Source organism: Opisthocomus hoazin, chromosome 19, assembly GCF_030867145.1.
Source record: "Opisthocomus hoazin isolate bOpiHoa1 chromosome 19, bOpiHoa1.hap1, whole genome shotgun sequence".
In the NCBI taxonomy this organism is placed as follows: domain Eukaryota; kingdom Metazoa; phylum Chordata; class Aves; order Opisthocomiformes; family Opisthocomidae; genus Opisthocomus; species Opisthocomus hoazin.
The window spans coordinates 11238719-11254133 of record NC_134432.1 but is presented as its reverse complement, the minus strand read 5'-3'; the positions used below and the strand labels follow the sequence as shown (position 1 = coordinate 11254133).

The window sequence follows — 15415 nt, the reverse complement described above, 5'->3', positions numbered from 1 at the left end:
TATGATACCCAAAGATGTACATGTACATGCTACATCAGCCTGTAGCTTTAGGCACCGATTTGGACCTCCAGGCTCCTGCCTGTGCCAATCCACTGATCCAAAACCTCCCGATGAGCTTATCGTATCATCTCTCTAGGAACAAAGACACACACACACCCCCAAAAAGCTTCAAACTGGTACAAAACGCAGCAGCCCATCTGCTTCACAAAAATGGTTGCCATGAATACATCCCTACTGCTCTGTGCCTGCTATTTTTAAAGATACTTGGGAGGCAACTGAATTCACTGGCGGTTGTCCTATTTAAGTATCTAGATTAATACTATTCAAGGAATATACCAGTACTTCTCTGTGGGGAAATACAGCACTTGCCTGGCCCACACCTGGCTCAGATGCATTTTCGGCAGACTAACTTCTGTAATCCAACGGCAGGGCGATAAACCCACAGACAATGGACACTTTTCACGCAGAGCACTAAACTGAAAGGGGCGAGTCTTATCCTCAGAAGCCCCACCAGAGCGTAAGGAGACTTTCCACAGGGAGGTGAAAGGACAAGCAAAAGGATATTTACAGCTGCAACTTTAGTCACTGAAATACCCATGGTTTAATGCAAGGCAAGAGTGGAAAAAGGGTACCCGCCTGCAAGAAAAAAAACAAACAACAAACCAGAAGACCCAAGAGAGGCAGATTCCCAAAGCCAAATGTGCTGACAGGACCTGGATCTGTTCCAGAGTGCCTTGAATTCCTAAGAGCGTTAAGTCTTACTGCATTTCAGAGAGGTTCCCCTCCAGCCTGGCTGCTTTGTCGCAGCCCAGGCAGAGGTGTGCGCAGCTCACAGCCCGGGGTGCATCCCACCGGACACAGCAACGCAGGCTGAAGTGGACTTGGGACCGGGATGGGCTGATGGGAGCTGGCAGTACAGCCACCCACTTCTGCTCCACTCACAGGTCAGATTAACCCGGTGCCACCCAGCAACTCATTGGATATATCATATCCCCACCTCTCACCACGGACATGCACAAGCTGCCAAGTAAGTTTGTTGTAAATAACCTGAAAAAACTGTCTCTGGAGATTCTTATATTCTCAAACAGCTCTTCTTTTCCCATCATAGGTCACTTAATTGAGAAAAAAGTAAATTGATTTAGTGCGTCCTATGAAGGGTTCCTATACCTACTTCTCCGCCCCATTTACAGACTCCAAACAACATGGGACACCTTGTTCAGGTTCTCTGACAACTCACAGGCAGAAAGAGCTACCAGTCTGCTCGGTCACAGCTGCATACCTCCTATTGCCACAGGCCGCAGAAGCAGCCCAAATCGATTGCAGAGCAAACACCGGACTTTTTCACATAAGCAGCTCACATAATAAGACCTGACAGACACTACAGCCTCAAACACAATCGTTTTTGGAAGTGGTTGACTTCAGAGAAACAGTCACAGATCCTAAATAACACACAGACTTCTAACTAAACACGGACACAGCATCTCCTTCCCTTTAATCTTTCCCCAGATCCAAAGAGTATCAGAAAGGTCATGGAAATGACTGGAGGAGCACAGCGCAGAGCCAAGGCAGGATCCGGGCGCCTCTCCACACGGTCACTCTCCTCCTCACCGTTCATGGAAATTCACCCCTCCTGATGTTTCCCTAACTGCAACGGAGGAAAATATTTGGAAAAGGTCAAATGACTCAATACCACCGAGACCTGTAACTTTTCAAGCAGGAACAGGTTTCCATGTGCTTTCAGTTAGAGTACAGACAGGTTAGGGGAAAGGCGGCAAACCCAACAGTCTACTTCCCCTTTGCTCGTTTATAAGTAATCAAGCCGGTTGAGAGTAATGCATGTGTTTGGTTTAAATTACAGATGATCTTGCTGCTGGAACACATCTGCAACACACCGCGCTGAGCAAACTGCTGAAGCCCAGCCAGCTCAGAAAACAACCCAATGCAACCCCAACGGCTGGCAGCATCTGCAAACCCCAGCGACAGCTCCTAGAAGCTGCTTTCCGGGACAACAAGAGGAGGGAGATCGACATTTCTCAGCACAAGCTTTTCCTGAGACACCCTCCAGTTCAAGTAATTTTATTATGACTCCAGGAGCAGAGGGGTTAATTTCTTTCCTAGTTCACATACTGTTTGAATTCCTTAGATAAGCTGCTTCCACCAAACCCAAGCATCCAGCCTCAGGGGAGAACACTCTAAGGAAAAGCTCTTTTGATAGATTTTCTTCAAAAAAGAAATTAATTCCAAGTCAATTTTTTGAGGTGTTCCACGCCCACGGTTTCTACAGACTTCAGATGAGGTTGCACCACGCCTCTGGAAGAAAAACCAAGCTTTGAGCAATGCCCTACCACTTCTGTTCGCAAGGCAGAAATGTTTTATGCTTGTCCAATAAAACCTTCTCCCCTGAAATGAGAAAGCTCTGTGTGCAACACCACAAAGAGGAAAACCAGATCAAACCAGGCTTTAGCTCTGGGATAAAGTAGTTAACAGCTAGCATAAACTAATCCTGTACCTTTAAAACTGAGCAGTCACTCAGAAAAGCAAAAAAACAAGTTTTGAAAGCCACCGAAGGATTCCTTCACATCTTGAGGCAGAAAGCAAGCAAGTCTGGGCTGTTACGGAATTTGCGTTTGCATACTGCTGGTGATAATCTATGTGCATAGTTGGAAACAAAGCCAGTTTTTATTAGCAATTAGTAGCCGGAGAGGGGACAGACCTGCCTGAAGGAGTCAGGGAAACGCCAATACGTGATAGCAGAACAGCCTTGTAAGATGCGCAGCAGAATGATCCCAGTATGACGGATCACATAAAAAAAGAAAATACTGCAGCTACAAACTTCGAGATGCAATGGCATCAGTTCAAGGAGATAAACAGTGTCTTTAACACTGACAACTTTGACTCCAGGCAGCAGTTTTCCCTTGCACAGCAATTTGCAATGCAAAGCAAGCTACTTCTACGCTTAGCAAGAACAGTAATCCTGAAGGAAAGGGGGAGAGCAAAGTTGGGAAGAGTTGATTTGCTTAGATACAGTTTTCTACAGAGCTGAGTTTCAAGACAGGCAAGAAAGCAATGTAGCACAGGGTCTGAAATAGCATGTCATAACTTGGGCAAGGGGAGGGGGGGGGAAGTAAGAGCGGATTTCATCCACAAACCCCAGTCCCTTTCAGGGGAGCAACCTCCTGCTCCCTCTCCACATCTCTGAAAAATTCAATCCAGCTCTGATCAGCCAACACCACTCAGTTTCAGAGCTCTCCAGCTATGTTCTTCCCCAGCTCCGGAGAATGATGTGGCACATGGGGCCCTACAACAGAACTACGAAAATCCCATCAAGGGGTAGGCAAGTGGCAGCCATACACTAAACCGCTCAAGTGAAAATAACCAGGGAAAGAAGCACAGCCAGGAAGCAAGTCTGCAAGCAGCTTCTTACCTGGTAGATAAGCTAGCAAAGTCTCCTCCATCCAGCAGCCTGATTTTGCAGAACAGAACCCCATTCACAAAGGGGACAGCAGTCAGCTCTTCTAGAGTGAAACTTGTCTGAAACTTGAATTTCTTCTTCTTCATCAGGAAAGCCATGGGCAAATTCAGCGTGGAAAGGCCAGGAACTGCAAACAAGATCGGGGAGGAGCGGCTCAAAACACACACAGACAAGGAGAGGAACGGCACTCGTTCCAGAAGCACAAGCAGGGAGTAAATTCCAGTTCAGTTACAACGACGGCCCAGCTTCAAACACACAATTCTCTTCTCTTTGGTGGTCGGATCTGGCTGTGGGATCATCGCCACGGCAGGCTTCAGGTGAGGAGGAAGAGGTCAGATTAAACCTCTGCAACATCTCCAAGCGAAAAGGAAGGGAGAGAAGTCAGTCTCAGCTCCAGACCAGCAGGAGCTGTCCCACTTGGAGGCTGCAGTGCTCAGTCTTCAGCACAACCCCTCCAGAAAGGATCTCTTGTGGGAAGTCATCGCGTGTCTCCAAAGAAGCCTTAAGTCTGTGGGCAGCACATTCAGAGAGCATCCAGTTTCTATCTCCTCCTCCTGTGCAACTCCTTGATACAGGTCTTCGGGTCAGCCTTTGGGAGGGAAATGAGTAAATTAGTCCCAGCCAGTCTGGAGCTCCTCCTCTAAAACCTGTTTGGATGCGTAATATTCAGTCCAGACTCATACCAGTCTTAAGAGGTATGGCCCCAATTAGCCTGGCCCCAACATCCTCTTTCCCCTTTTTGCCTAGAGCAAGCTTCACTGTTGTCATCTCCTTCGTAATTTGTTTTGCAAAGCAGCTAATAAAAATCTGCTGTATTTTTACCCATCGTTTTTAGGAGGAGTTTACAGAGCAAGATTGGTCTAACATGTAGTCTAACACGAATAAGCAAAGCTGTCTCAAGAAATGCAAAAATCAGTTTCTTTTGTTTTTCCGACCAGCCCTAAGTGTTAGCACCTGTATCTTATAAATTGAGAATGCAGCACAGAGGAAAAAAAAAAATCAAGTCTGCTCCAGATTACACAGCGTAACAACCGAATCAGGTCATCTGGCTGTCCAATAGGCAGGCCCACCAAGCACGCTGCCCTCCCCCGGCACCAGGTCCACGCCAAGCCGTGCCCGCACAGCTCAGTTCTGGGGCTGGAGACGGTAATTTCATTACACATTTATGCAACACCTAAGCCAGGGAGGCCAAGAGCTGATTAGCATCTAAAAGGGACGACGTTATGAACACCGGGCAGTAAACAATCCTCACCGATACCAAGAATTAACGACTGCAAAACAACGCAGGCGACGCTCCTGCTACCCGCGCGGGTGCATGGTTAAAGCCCCTCTCCTGCTCGGGCGGCAGCGGGCGAATGCAGCCATCTCTGCCCGCTGCACCGGGGCCCGGGCACCTCCACGGAGGCACCGCCAGCCCCCTCCACCAGCTACGCCTGCCCCTGCACCGAGCTGACGCCAGGTCTCAGCCTGCCTTTCAGCCCCCTGGACCGTGGCACAGAGCTGACCTGCCTTTCATTCAGCCCCCGGACTGTGCACTGAGTTGATGCCAGCTCTCAGCCCATCTCCGGGCCCCGAGGGCCACGCACCAGGCTGCGGTAAGGTGGCAGCTCGGCCCCTGGCACCCTAGGCCATACACTAAGCCGTGGCCAGGTCTCAGCCCCCCTCCCGGCCCCAGGGGCCACGCCACCCGCTCTGGCCCGTGAACCGTGCACCGAGCTGCGGCCAGGTCTCAGCCCCCTCTCCCGGCCCCCCAGTCACAAGCCGACCTACAGGAGGTCTCAGCCCGCTTCCCGGCCCCTTCCACCGACCTGCGGCCCGGTCCCGGCCCGGTCCCGCTCGCTCCTCCTGCCCTCTCCCCGCACGGCCGCCTCAGCCACCGCTGCTCCCCGTCACAGCCGCCTCTGCTAGCGCTACGCCAACTGCGGCCGCTACGCCAACGGCGCAGGCAGCCACTAGCCAGAGCAACGCCACCGCCGGGCTTCGGGAATACCAATCCGACACTACGTACCCCTCCTCCCCGGGACGAGGGCGGCGCCGCCCGATTGGGCAAGCAGCAATAAGGCGGCTCGAGCATGACGAGCCTTTGATTGGTTGCTCCGGCACGGGGCGCGGAAGAGAGCGCGGGGATTGGAGGCGGGGGCTGTCGGTTTGAGCAAGACCCGCCTCCTGGCTGAGGGGGTGGGAGGGAAGCGGGGGTACTGCAGCGGCTCCGCCGTCGCCTCAGCGGGGGTGGCGGTGGGAGCGCGGCCCAGCGTGGCTGCTCGGCCAGTCGTGTGGCCACCGCGCAGGGGGGTCCCTCGGGCCTTCCCGCCCCCCAGGACGTCCCGTAGCCCCTCCGCAGGCCGAGCAGCCCCAAGCTGGCACTGAAGCGGGCCGGCTGAGGGGATGGCGGGCCTCGGCCCTCGGAGCTTGCAGTGGAGGGGTGCTAGCCTGGGCTGAGGGAATGGGAGAGGCAGCTCTGAAAGACGTGGTCTCCGTGCCGTCCTCAGCGCTGCCCCTCGACAGCCAGGACCCCTCGTCCTGTCCTTGTCATAGGGCCTGCCCTGCCCAAGCAGCTGCCGGCGTCATCCCTCGCGACGGGGCTGTGGCATGGCTGCGGGCACGCCACTCCTCGGGCCGGCCTGACGGGCAGCCCCTGGGCTGGAGGCCTTGGCACCGCACAGCCCCGCAGGCAGCGCGACGTGGGGCTGGGAGCTGGTTCCTCACCCTGCATGCGTGAGATGTGGCAACCGGTTAAAGCCATCTCTTCATCAAAATGGCTCCCCGTTGTTAGGCGCTGCTGCCGTGTCCTGTTGCTGGCATCTCTGGTTAGGCAGGATTCCATCGTTTCAGGGCAAGCAGAACAAAATGTCTCTCCTTGTCCTGAAGGAGTCTGCAATCACCAACATGATTTGCCTATTTTCTCAAGCCGGGGATGTGCCTAAGAACCTCTGTTGCAGAGAAGTTGAGGTTTATATGGGAGGGACTTTTCCCAAGGCTGATTTGCATGTCTGGCAAAGCTTGGATGAAAGCCTGGGAGTTCTCTCTTTGCCAGGCTTTGATGCCCAGACTGTTTGCCTTTAGTCTGTGCCATCTTTGAAGAAAATACCAGAGCTATCAAATAATTCAACCACAATGTGAGTCTTTTAAAAAAAAAATCTGCTAGGAAAAGTACATGGCAACGTACTTGGAGAAAAGTTAAAAACTGGATTAAGCCAAAGGCATTGTTGTGATTCTTGCTTACCAGGTTAAGCAGATACGCAGACTTTGGGCTGGGAAAACATTTCATATTGGTACAGTGAAACCACTGCAGGAGATACCAGTCTTCCCATACAGCAGGGTTTGCGGAGGCTGCTTTTAAAGGTAGGGCTTGAATCGTTCCATCAGTGGATATCTGGTGTTTTCAAGGCCTCAAGACACTGCTAGACATGGGCTGGGTTTTTTTGCTTTCTGTTTCGCAGCTTATTGGGAAAGAGCTCAGCCTTCTAAATGCTTCATATTTGCCAAACTGGGATGCTCAAATGCTGGAAGCATCTGAAGAATCCAGACCAGTCCCTCACAATTCTCATTCCCCGAGCATACCGCTGACAGACATGTCGATCTTTCGCTTCCATCACTAGGTAAAGGACAACTGATCTCTCTGTTTGTGGTGTGGGAGGAGGCCATGTGTTATCTGGTATGATTCACTCTGACACATAACCTCCTTGGAGGACTTCTCTTGTTTATAGCAACAGCCCCAAAAGCTAAAGTTTACAGAGATTTTAATCCTTGCTGTTCTCACGCATATTTACTCTACAGTTTTATCAGAAACATTTCTTGAAAACCTCAGTGTTTTTATAATTAATTGAATAATGTGACTGATGTTAAAAATAAACGGATTTGGAAAGATGCCCAGTGAGCTGCTGAACGGTGTGTAATATAGCAACTGTAGCTGGATTCTCAGGGGTATGTATATTTTCCCAACAAATGCAGTCTCATGACTTAGAGATTAAATCTTTATTAGTTCCAAATTCACCCTGCTGATTTTTCTGTGATTATGCTGCATAATTGTTTCTGGACAAATTCACGTTTTTTAAAGGGACCGTACCCCTCCAAAAGTGTGCTTCTGCTGATCTCAGAGTGGGTGAGCTGGTCTGAGCCCCGCGGAGGCACCGCAGAGGGGATGTGGCCACAGGATATCTCTGTCCATCCACCATCCCACTGGCTTTGTCATATTTTCCGATCCAGGTCCAAGCCGTTCACTAAGGGGCTGTGTGTGAACAGGGCGCTCTGATATATATTAAATCTGCTCACCCCAGACTCCAATGCCATTGATTTCTCCTCTATGACCTCGGCCCCACTGCGCCCACCTCACCTCTGCTCTGTGAACATCAGCCACGTCCTTGCCCCATGCTCTCCCTGACCTAACCCTTTCCTGATGCCGCTCCCCAGTGCCGCCACCACTTCCTCAACTTTTGCTGGCTCAGGGCATCGTCTTATCGGTCTGGGATAATTTATCAGTTTGGGCTCTGCAGTTAAGTCTGGGCCTCGCCTCTGCTGTCACCGGAGGTGTGTCTCGCTGGCCAGGGGCTGGGATCTCTACACTCTGCTCACGCTGGCACTGCAAGTGAGCAGGAAGAGAGATGGCTTTTCTGGCCTCCTCCTCCCTGTTTTCAGGACGGAGATAAAGCAGCAGGGAAGAAACAAGGCAAGATAAATTCAGAAGGGACAAAACTCAGTGAGGTGAAGCGAGATAGATTCTGTAATGCATTCGGTGATCCATCAAATCCTCTTATCCCAGGGGAATCCCAGAGACACGAGCAAACCATCAAGCCCTGTAAACTACATCATCAGCGTCTTCCTCTGGAAAACATCATCATGCTAATCCGTTTGTCCTAGCAGCCAAATGATTAAAGTTTGAAAACTAAATTATACACAGTGCTGCAACAGCGTAAACACAATAATGGCTCCCTGTTACACCTGTAACCTCTGTTATAATAGCTTTAATAAGCTTTCAGCCTCGTCATCCAAAAAGAAAAGATTATCACACGATGCTTTATGCTATAAATGTGTTCTTTGCACTGCTGGTGACCCAGCACCTGCAACGCACCCGCTCTGAGGGGCTGCCTGGGAGCTGGGGCCGGGCGCCGTCCCCAGGGCCGAGGGCAGACCCAGGCTGGGGAGCTCCTGGAACGGGGCCGGGGGTGCAGCCCCCCGGGCAGCGCAGCGCAGCGGCCTGAGCCTGTCTGGAGCGTGCGGGCGGCTGGAGGCCCTGTGGGGCCATGGGGACCTGTCCCCATTACACAGGATTATCCGATGGTGTGGAGTTATTCCAAGCTTGCGTCTTCTCAGCTTAATTTAATAACAGGCTGCGAGCTCTACTTTGATCTGTTCATGTTTTTCACTAGTTCCATATTTAACTGGACTCATCAAAGGCCAGGAACTGTTTCACTTTCTGTGCCAGGCTGGGTTTCCTGTTGGATGTGCAAAGGACACACCTGCGCGGTGGGTTTCTGGCCTGCCAGGACCGGATCCTGTTATCCACAGAGACAAAGGGAGCCCAGGAATCTGGAGCTGATGGATTCCTTTCCCCAAACATGTGGCCAGACCTGAAAATCCAGCTGCCTGGCTTTTTTTGTTTACTGGTTTCCATATGTGCTCCCAGTGTCCTGGGAATGTGCGGCACAACTCTCCGTTTCTTTCTGGGAGGCCTGTTCGGGAACAGGAGCTGGTTTGCCCCTTCCAAAACCCGCAGACTGGAACCCGCTTTGCCTCGAGGCTTGTTGTGTTTAGCAGGCATTATCCTGTGTCTGTATCCCAGATGTCGCATTCAGCGCTGCCCTGGACAAGAGCCTTGCTGGCCGTGGGCTCTCCCGCTGGTGCGTGCTTCTGGCTGCAGTCCCGCCAACGCCGCTGTTACCCCAAGTGCAGCAGAAACAACTCTGTGCATGTGTGCGGTTTGGATTTGACACGGCAACCTCTCATTTGGGATCCCAGGCGGCACAGGTCACAGAAACTGTCGCTGCCGGGGCTGGGCTGCTGCCGTGGGTTAATCACCTTGCGGGGCTGGGACCCAAGAGCTGCTGAGCCAGGTTTGCAGGTGATGTGGGCTTCACTCCTGCTCACAAAACGCAGCCTGGAAGCTGTGCCAATCATTTGTGTGAAGCTCCGTCTCCCACACTTTGAAGAAAGATAATATTAAATGCCTTGATTTTCATACTTAAACACAACAGGCCACGTTTGTGCTGACAGTACCTGCTGGCAATAACCTCTGAGCTGGCAACAGGAAAAAACACAAAACCCTGCAGAAGAATGCTTTGCCAAAACAGGCTTGACAAACTTTAAAAACATGCTGGAGGAGGTAATTTGGGTGAGTATGCAGGTGATATCACTCTGTCCTGCGGTGGGATCCGCTCCCAGAACTGCGATGTAGCTATTGCAGCGCGTTGTACTCCTGGGATACTGACAAATTTATGTGTCTTCTAAAAATCTTAAAACCTCTTTCTTTCCCTACAGTTGAAGAATTCATGTGGAGTTTTATTCTGTGCGTGCCCGTTCAGTTCTGCAGTGAACTCATCCCAAAGAGACATGAGCTCCTGACATCTCAGTGTCCTCTGCCCGTGCCTGCGGGAAGCAGAGGGACCCCGTTTGCGTTCCCAGGCTTCCTGACTTTTCCAGGGGTACCGGTGTTCCTCATTGCTCAGCTTTGCCCACTGAATTTCTTCCTCTCCGGGCTTTCAGTCCTGGAAAGATTCATCAGTGAGAGAAGCAAGCGGGATCACACAAGGTCTGGAGGAGAAGGGTCATTTCTGGGACCATCCTGCCAGGGCCCGCAGTGCCGGTGCTTTGCTGCGGCTCGGCACCCCCGCGCCTTGCCCCGTTGCACAGTGCCATCTCCTGGAAAGCCGTGCCTGAGCTGCACGCTCCACAAGCAGTTTTGCTCCTGGAGCAGCTAGCGGTGCTGCAGGCAGCTTTGCCGCTGCCTCTGATTGCTGCAAAGAACATCTACTGACCCACCAAGAGTCCTCCACCAAACTCTTCTTCCTCCCACAGGTCCGAAGGATGCCGCTCACCGCCCGGCTGCTTGCCCTCACCTCCGAGGTACCCTGTGGCAGAACATCCCTGCGCGGCAATTTCTCACTCTGGATGCTGAATATGAATCTCTAGGTACAAAAAGAACAGTGGAGGAGCACAAATGAACATCTATAGATGTTACTCCTCAGCTTTTGTTCTGTTTGGGCACCAGTTCCCTGTTCAGCTGGATGCCTCACATACATGTTCACCCTGTAAGTGCCCTGTTTACCTTTTCCTCCTGGTTTTGACTTTAAGGGACGCATTTTCTCTCTTCCTCCACAAATTTGATGAGCTTGTCATGAGCAACAACCAAGCCCCTCATCACAGTGCTCAACCTGTATTTAAAATGTTGCTACATCTTTTTAGTGAGACAAAAATGTGTATGCGGAACTCGCACCTGAATGCTGCTGGCTTGACTAAGCGCTATATTTATCCTGAAAAGACAAGAAAAATGGGTGGTTCCAAGGGCAACACGTCTACTCCTATGAAAAAGTAATACAACATAAGTGCTTAGTCACTGAAAAAATGCACAGCGCAATTTAAAGCCAAAGGCTGGTACTTTATCCATCATTTTAGGCTATTGTGGCATCTTCAGAGCAGCTGGGAGATGAGTATACATTGGCAATCTGTCATACACAGTGAAATAACTCGTGCTCCAAGGTGAGGCTGCAAAAGCTGCTATTTGAAAAAAACCCCAACCAAACGTAATTACATAAATACAAGGCCACAAAGTTCCCGAACAAGAGAAGAAGCTCGCGTGACACGTGGCTGCTCACAGCTTTCTTTAACCCTTTCTCAGCGAGGATTCTGTGTTGCAAACTTGTTGTCATGACCTCACTTTTGCCCTGGGGCATGCCGATGAACTGAAGCAGCCTGTTTACCAAAAATGTATTTTTTATTAAAATTCATATTTGTAAAGGAGAGATCGTTACACAAATGAGGTAAACCAACACATATGACATAGTTTTCAGTTTAAAAATAAATTTCAGTTGAGCAATTGACTTGATTCCCCGAAGTCTGAGAAGAAGAGTCAGGCGAGTGTTACTCATGTGGCGAGATGCCGGGCAAGGCAGGAAGACGCAGCTGATGCCGCCATGACGCAGCCCAGAGATGTCGGTGCCAAAGGCTCAGGAGTCTTCCAGGGGCCGAACCCTGCTCCCCGCGCTGTCCTTTCCTCCCCGTCAGACTTGCAGAGGAGAGGAGACGAGCAAAGGCCAGAGACAGGCAGCGGTAGCCTCTTCACCTACTGCTCTAACCAGGGGTCCTCCATCAGCATCCCCCCCTGAAAGGCTGTGTAAAGGTTTAATTTGATTGTGCAAACTCACTGCCTCATCAGGCGCTGCTCACCACGTCTCAGCCCTAAAGAAGACTTAACAGCAAGCAAATACCAGCTCTGAAAAAGTTCCATTTCAAAAGTAGTATCTGGCACGCAGCAAGCCCGTTAAATGTGACACACTTTGCAAGGCATTGGGAGAAGAGTTATGTTCCTTCCTTTCACTTTTTTTTTTTTTAAGTTTGCTTCCATGCATGTACAAGTGGAGCTTTTAATCTACAAGTTTATGAAGTTTCTGCAAGTCTGTGAGAATCTTGCTCAGCATCCTGTGAAATTAAGCTTTCTCACTGAGGACCAAGCCCCAGCCTGAACACCTCAAAGAAAAGTGGCTGCAGTGTTCTTTTACCCTGTATAATGGTAACAAAAGAGTGAGGTGAACTTCAGACCCGTTTCTCAGAATGCCACTCGAAGCCAGCTAGCAGGCTAACAAAGAGTGGCTGTACTCGCTCCCAGCTGCTAACAAGCACAGAACAAATACCACCGCCACCAGCAGAACCAAATAACACTCCAGTATTCACTCAATTAAATCTGTGGCTAACAAACTCCTAAAAGTAGACCGTTGCGAATTACTGCGTGGCTGAAGCTCTGTAGTCTGGGTCCACTTTGATGGATGAAGGTATTACGGAGGTGACAAACTATGCAGAGGAGACAGAGATGGAGTTTTGCCTGTTACACCCGAGTGAAACTCATCCAGGCCCTTGTGTTATCAGCTACGCTGAGATAGGTGACACGTTGCTTCCAATATATATTCCAGGACAGTATCTGGTAACCAAGACATGAAATTTTCATCACATCTGCCAAGTTTATAGTGAAATTTCATGACTGCACGCAGATATAACAAGAGGTGAACACACTATTTTAATCCTATTTATATCCTCACGAGATGTGGGTGGGATTTAAACTGTATGTAGACTTGGTGCTGGTCTGCATGGGCTGGGTGTCACGCTGCAAGAGCAGTACCCATAACTCTCCGTGCAGAGAGAAGGCCGGACCACATCTGGTACCACGTTTCCAGTAAATGCTCTCAGCAAGAGACAGAAATGCATTCACTACCGTGCACTACAGTCTGTAACTGTACCTTGGCAGCTGCAGTACTGTGATATCGCAACAAGACTCTCCACATCAGAAGTCGGTTAAAGGCTATAGATCTTGACAGAAAGACAGAGGTGTCTTTCCAAACAGAAATAAAAAAATAACTGTCCCTTTTTTAAATAAATCTATTGTTTGAGGAACTAAAGCAACCAGTGTTAAATTCCTGGTTTATTACACATCCTGCTACTGCTGGGCTCTGTATGAGTCTGAAAAGGCAGATTAGCATGAGATTAGCAGAGAAAGAAAGCCGTTTAGGCTCAGCAAGACTCCAAGCCATTTCACATTGACAAGAGCTAGCACCCCTCGCTCCTGGTGTCCACCGGCAGCACAGGCAGGTTTTTTCCAAGAAAGACGTCCCATCACCATTTCTTTCACTGGATCATGCCATCTTGCTGCCCCGTCTGGCTGGGGTCAGCGGTGACCGACGGACTGGGTGTATTGCTCTGCAAAAATCGACGGAAGTCCTTAATCATGGGGCGGAGGACCTGGATGAGGGCACTCAGTGCTGCCTGTGTTCCTTCCATGGCTTGCGCCTGCCGCTCCTGGGCGCAGGCCTGCACCTCCTGAGAGCGACGAATCATCTGAAGCAAGTCATTCTGCTGCTCCAGGTGCTGGGCAATTTCCTTCACGTGCAAGTTGGTCACTCGCTGCTCCTGCAAGAGCTTGGCCGAGTTCAGGGCAATTCGGCTTTTCAGCTCCTGGGGTTTCGCAGACACTTCATGTTGATGCGCCATCATCTCCAAGGGTGCTTCGGTGGTGACTGTGGTGGGGGCTTCTGTCGTGCAGTACTCCACAACTCCGTCCTCCAGACTGTGGTAGGTTGTCTCTGCAGGAACTGAGAACAAAGGACAGAAAGGGGGTAAGAAGGAGCTGCGATACGGGGATTTTTATCTACAGGACTATTCAATGAGTACCACGGGAATACTGCCTGCTCAGTGAGATAACATACAATGAACAGCAATGCACAAAATGACCTATTTAAGTCTACTCCACCCTCATTTGAGCTTCCGTCTAGGCTGTACAGTCCAAAGGAATAGGGCCTGCCTTATCTGTCTAGACAAAATAATTTCTCAGCCTTCAGTTCTGAAACAACCTTTCCAAGCAGCATTAACCAACTGACGTAAGGGCACAGACAAGCCCCAGAATGGCACTTGTCAGAAGCACAGCTGCTCTTTGGGGCAGACTGGGAAATCGGCCTTGGAGATGCTTCTCCCCCTGCTTTTGTTCCCAGAGAGGGGGACTGAACAAACTGCAAGTGCAAAGGATATTGGCTTCCCATGTTCTTAAGGCCGAACCCAGCTATCAGAGCTGACTTTCAGTACGTGCGTATCTTGCAGCCGCTCCCCTACAGCACAAGGACATACTGGGAACGGCGTTCTCATCACAGAGACGTGGGGGTTTCTTTTTGCTGGGGCTTTCCCTGCACGGGGCTCAGGGCCCCCCGTCTGACCCTCCAAACGCAGCACGCAGTGTCTTCAGCAGGCGCAGCACTCACTCTGGGTCAGGGTGACCGTGGTGGCTGACGCGGTGATGGGTATCTCGGTCCCGTCACCCGCGCTGCAGTCCCCGCTCGGCAGGCTGATGATGGTGGCTTCTCCCAGCAGGTTGCAGATGCGTTGCTGCATGGGGGTAAGGATAACCGGGGCGGTTGCAGCGCCCGTCGGGTCTTCGCTCTCCGGTCCGTTGCCGTTGCCGTTCTGGCTCTCGCCTCCCCCTTCCATGGCAGCCCGGACTTGGGCCACTTTGCGTCGCACCTCGGTCTTGAGGTCGGACCATTTCTTCTTGACCTCGGGCAGCTCGCGGTGGCAGGTGGCGACGGCGTTGACGCGGCGCAGGATGTCGTGCCAGGCAGCGGCCTTGGCGGCCAGCGGCACGCCCGCGTTGAAGTGGTTGATGAGGAGGTGCTTGCCTCGCTCCAGCTCCTCCACGATGATCTCCACCTCCCGCTCCGAGAAGTTCATCTTCCGCTTCTTGGCTGGGGGCGCCGGGGGCGACGCCATGGCCGTGAGGGGTCGGGGAGGGGGCACTGGGGGACACCTGAGGGCCAAGGGGGGGCTGCCCGAGCCCGGGGGGGCCTGGGGGAGGCTGGGGAGGGCCGAGGGGCGGCAGGGCCCCCCCAGGCCTGCTCACCCCCGGGGCCAGGGACAACAGGGGGGCCCCGAGGCCCCTCGGGGCCCGGAGGTATCCGTCGTGCCCCCCCCCGCTGCCCCCTTGGCACCGCCAACGATACGCAAATTGCGTACCGCAGCCACCCAGCAAACCCCGCTCAACGGCCTCCACCCTGCGACACTGGCGTAATGGCTTCCAGAATCAGCCCCCTTTCCTGCCTCGCCTGATTGGGTAGTCTGCCTGCCCATCAGGCGGAGGTCTGGCCTCCCGCCGGCAGCGCCGCGCTGTCATTGGCCAGCAGCGCTGCCCATCGGGGGGGACCAAGAGGCGGCCCCGCCTAGCCGCTTGCTCAGGCCACTGGGCCTGCGTGAGGCCTG

General features: G+C 51.9%; 2 protein-coding genes across 3 annotated transcripts in view; both read right to left on the bottom strand.

The window, feature by feature from the left end:
* Positions 1-5453, bottom strand: part of EEIG1 (estrogen-induced osteoclastogenesis regulator 1) — a 38220-nt gene extending 32767 nt beyond the window's left edge. The window contains exons 1-2 of one of the 2 annotated variants that reach the window (XM_075439126.1): positions 5281-5453; positions 3425-4061 (exon numbers count right to left, since the gene is read on the bottom strand). In XM_075439126.1, the coding sequence (XP_075295241.1) occupies positions 3425-3570 (146 nt within the window). In that variant the 5' untranslated portion in view covers positions 3571-4061; positions 5281-5453. Of the gene's footprint in view, positions 1-713; positions 817-3424; positions 4062-5280 lie in introns of those variants that run through there. The other variant, XM_075439127.1, reaches the window with a different exon arrangement.
* Positions 5454-11429: 5976 nt separating this feature from the next.
* On the bottom strand, positions 11430-15223 carry NAIF1 (nuclear apoptosis inducing factor 1). Its single transcript, XM_009935412.2, has 2 exons — positions 14425-15223; positions 11430-13764 (listed from the first exon to the last, which is right to left on the bottom strand). The coding sequence occupies exons 1-2, from the start codon at positions 14927-14929 to the stop codon at positions 13301-13303; spliced, it is 969 nt and encodes a 322-aa protein (XP_009933714.2). The 5' UTR covers positions 14930-15223; the 3' UTR covers positions 11430-13300.
* Between the last annotated feature and the right edge of the window lie 192 nt (positions 15224-15415).

What these genes read in the sequence shown, in the direction of transcription:
- NAIF1 (XM_009935412.2), bottom strand. Translation starts at nt 14,929, where the DNA reads ATGGCGTCGCCCCCGGCGCCCCCAGCCAAGAAGCGGAAGATGAACTTC. An exon ending in CACGGTCACCCTGACCCAGA is followed by an intron (nt 13,765 to 14,424) that starts GTGAGTGCTGCG and finishes CTTTGTTCTCAG; the next exon opens with TTCCTGCAGAGACAACCTAC.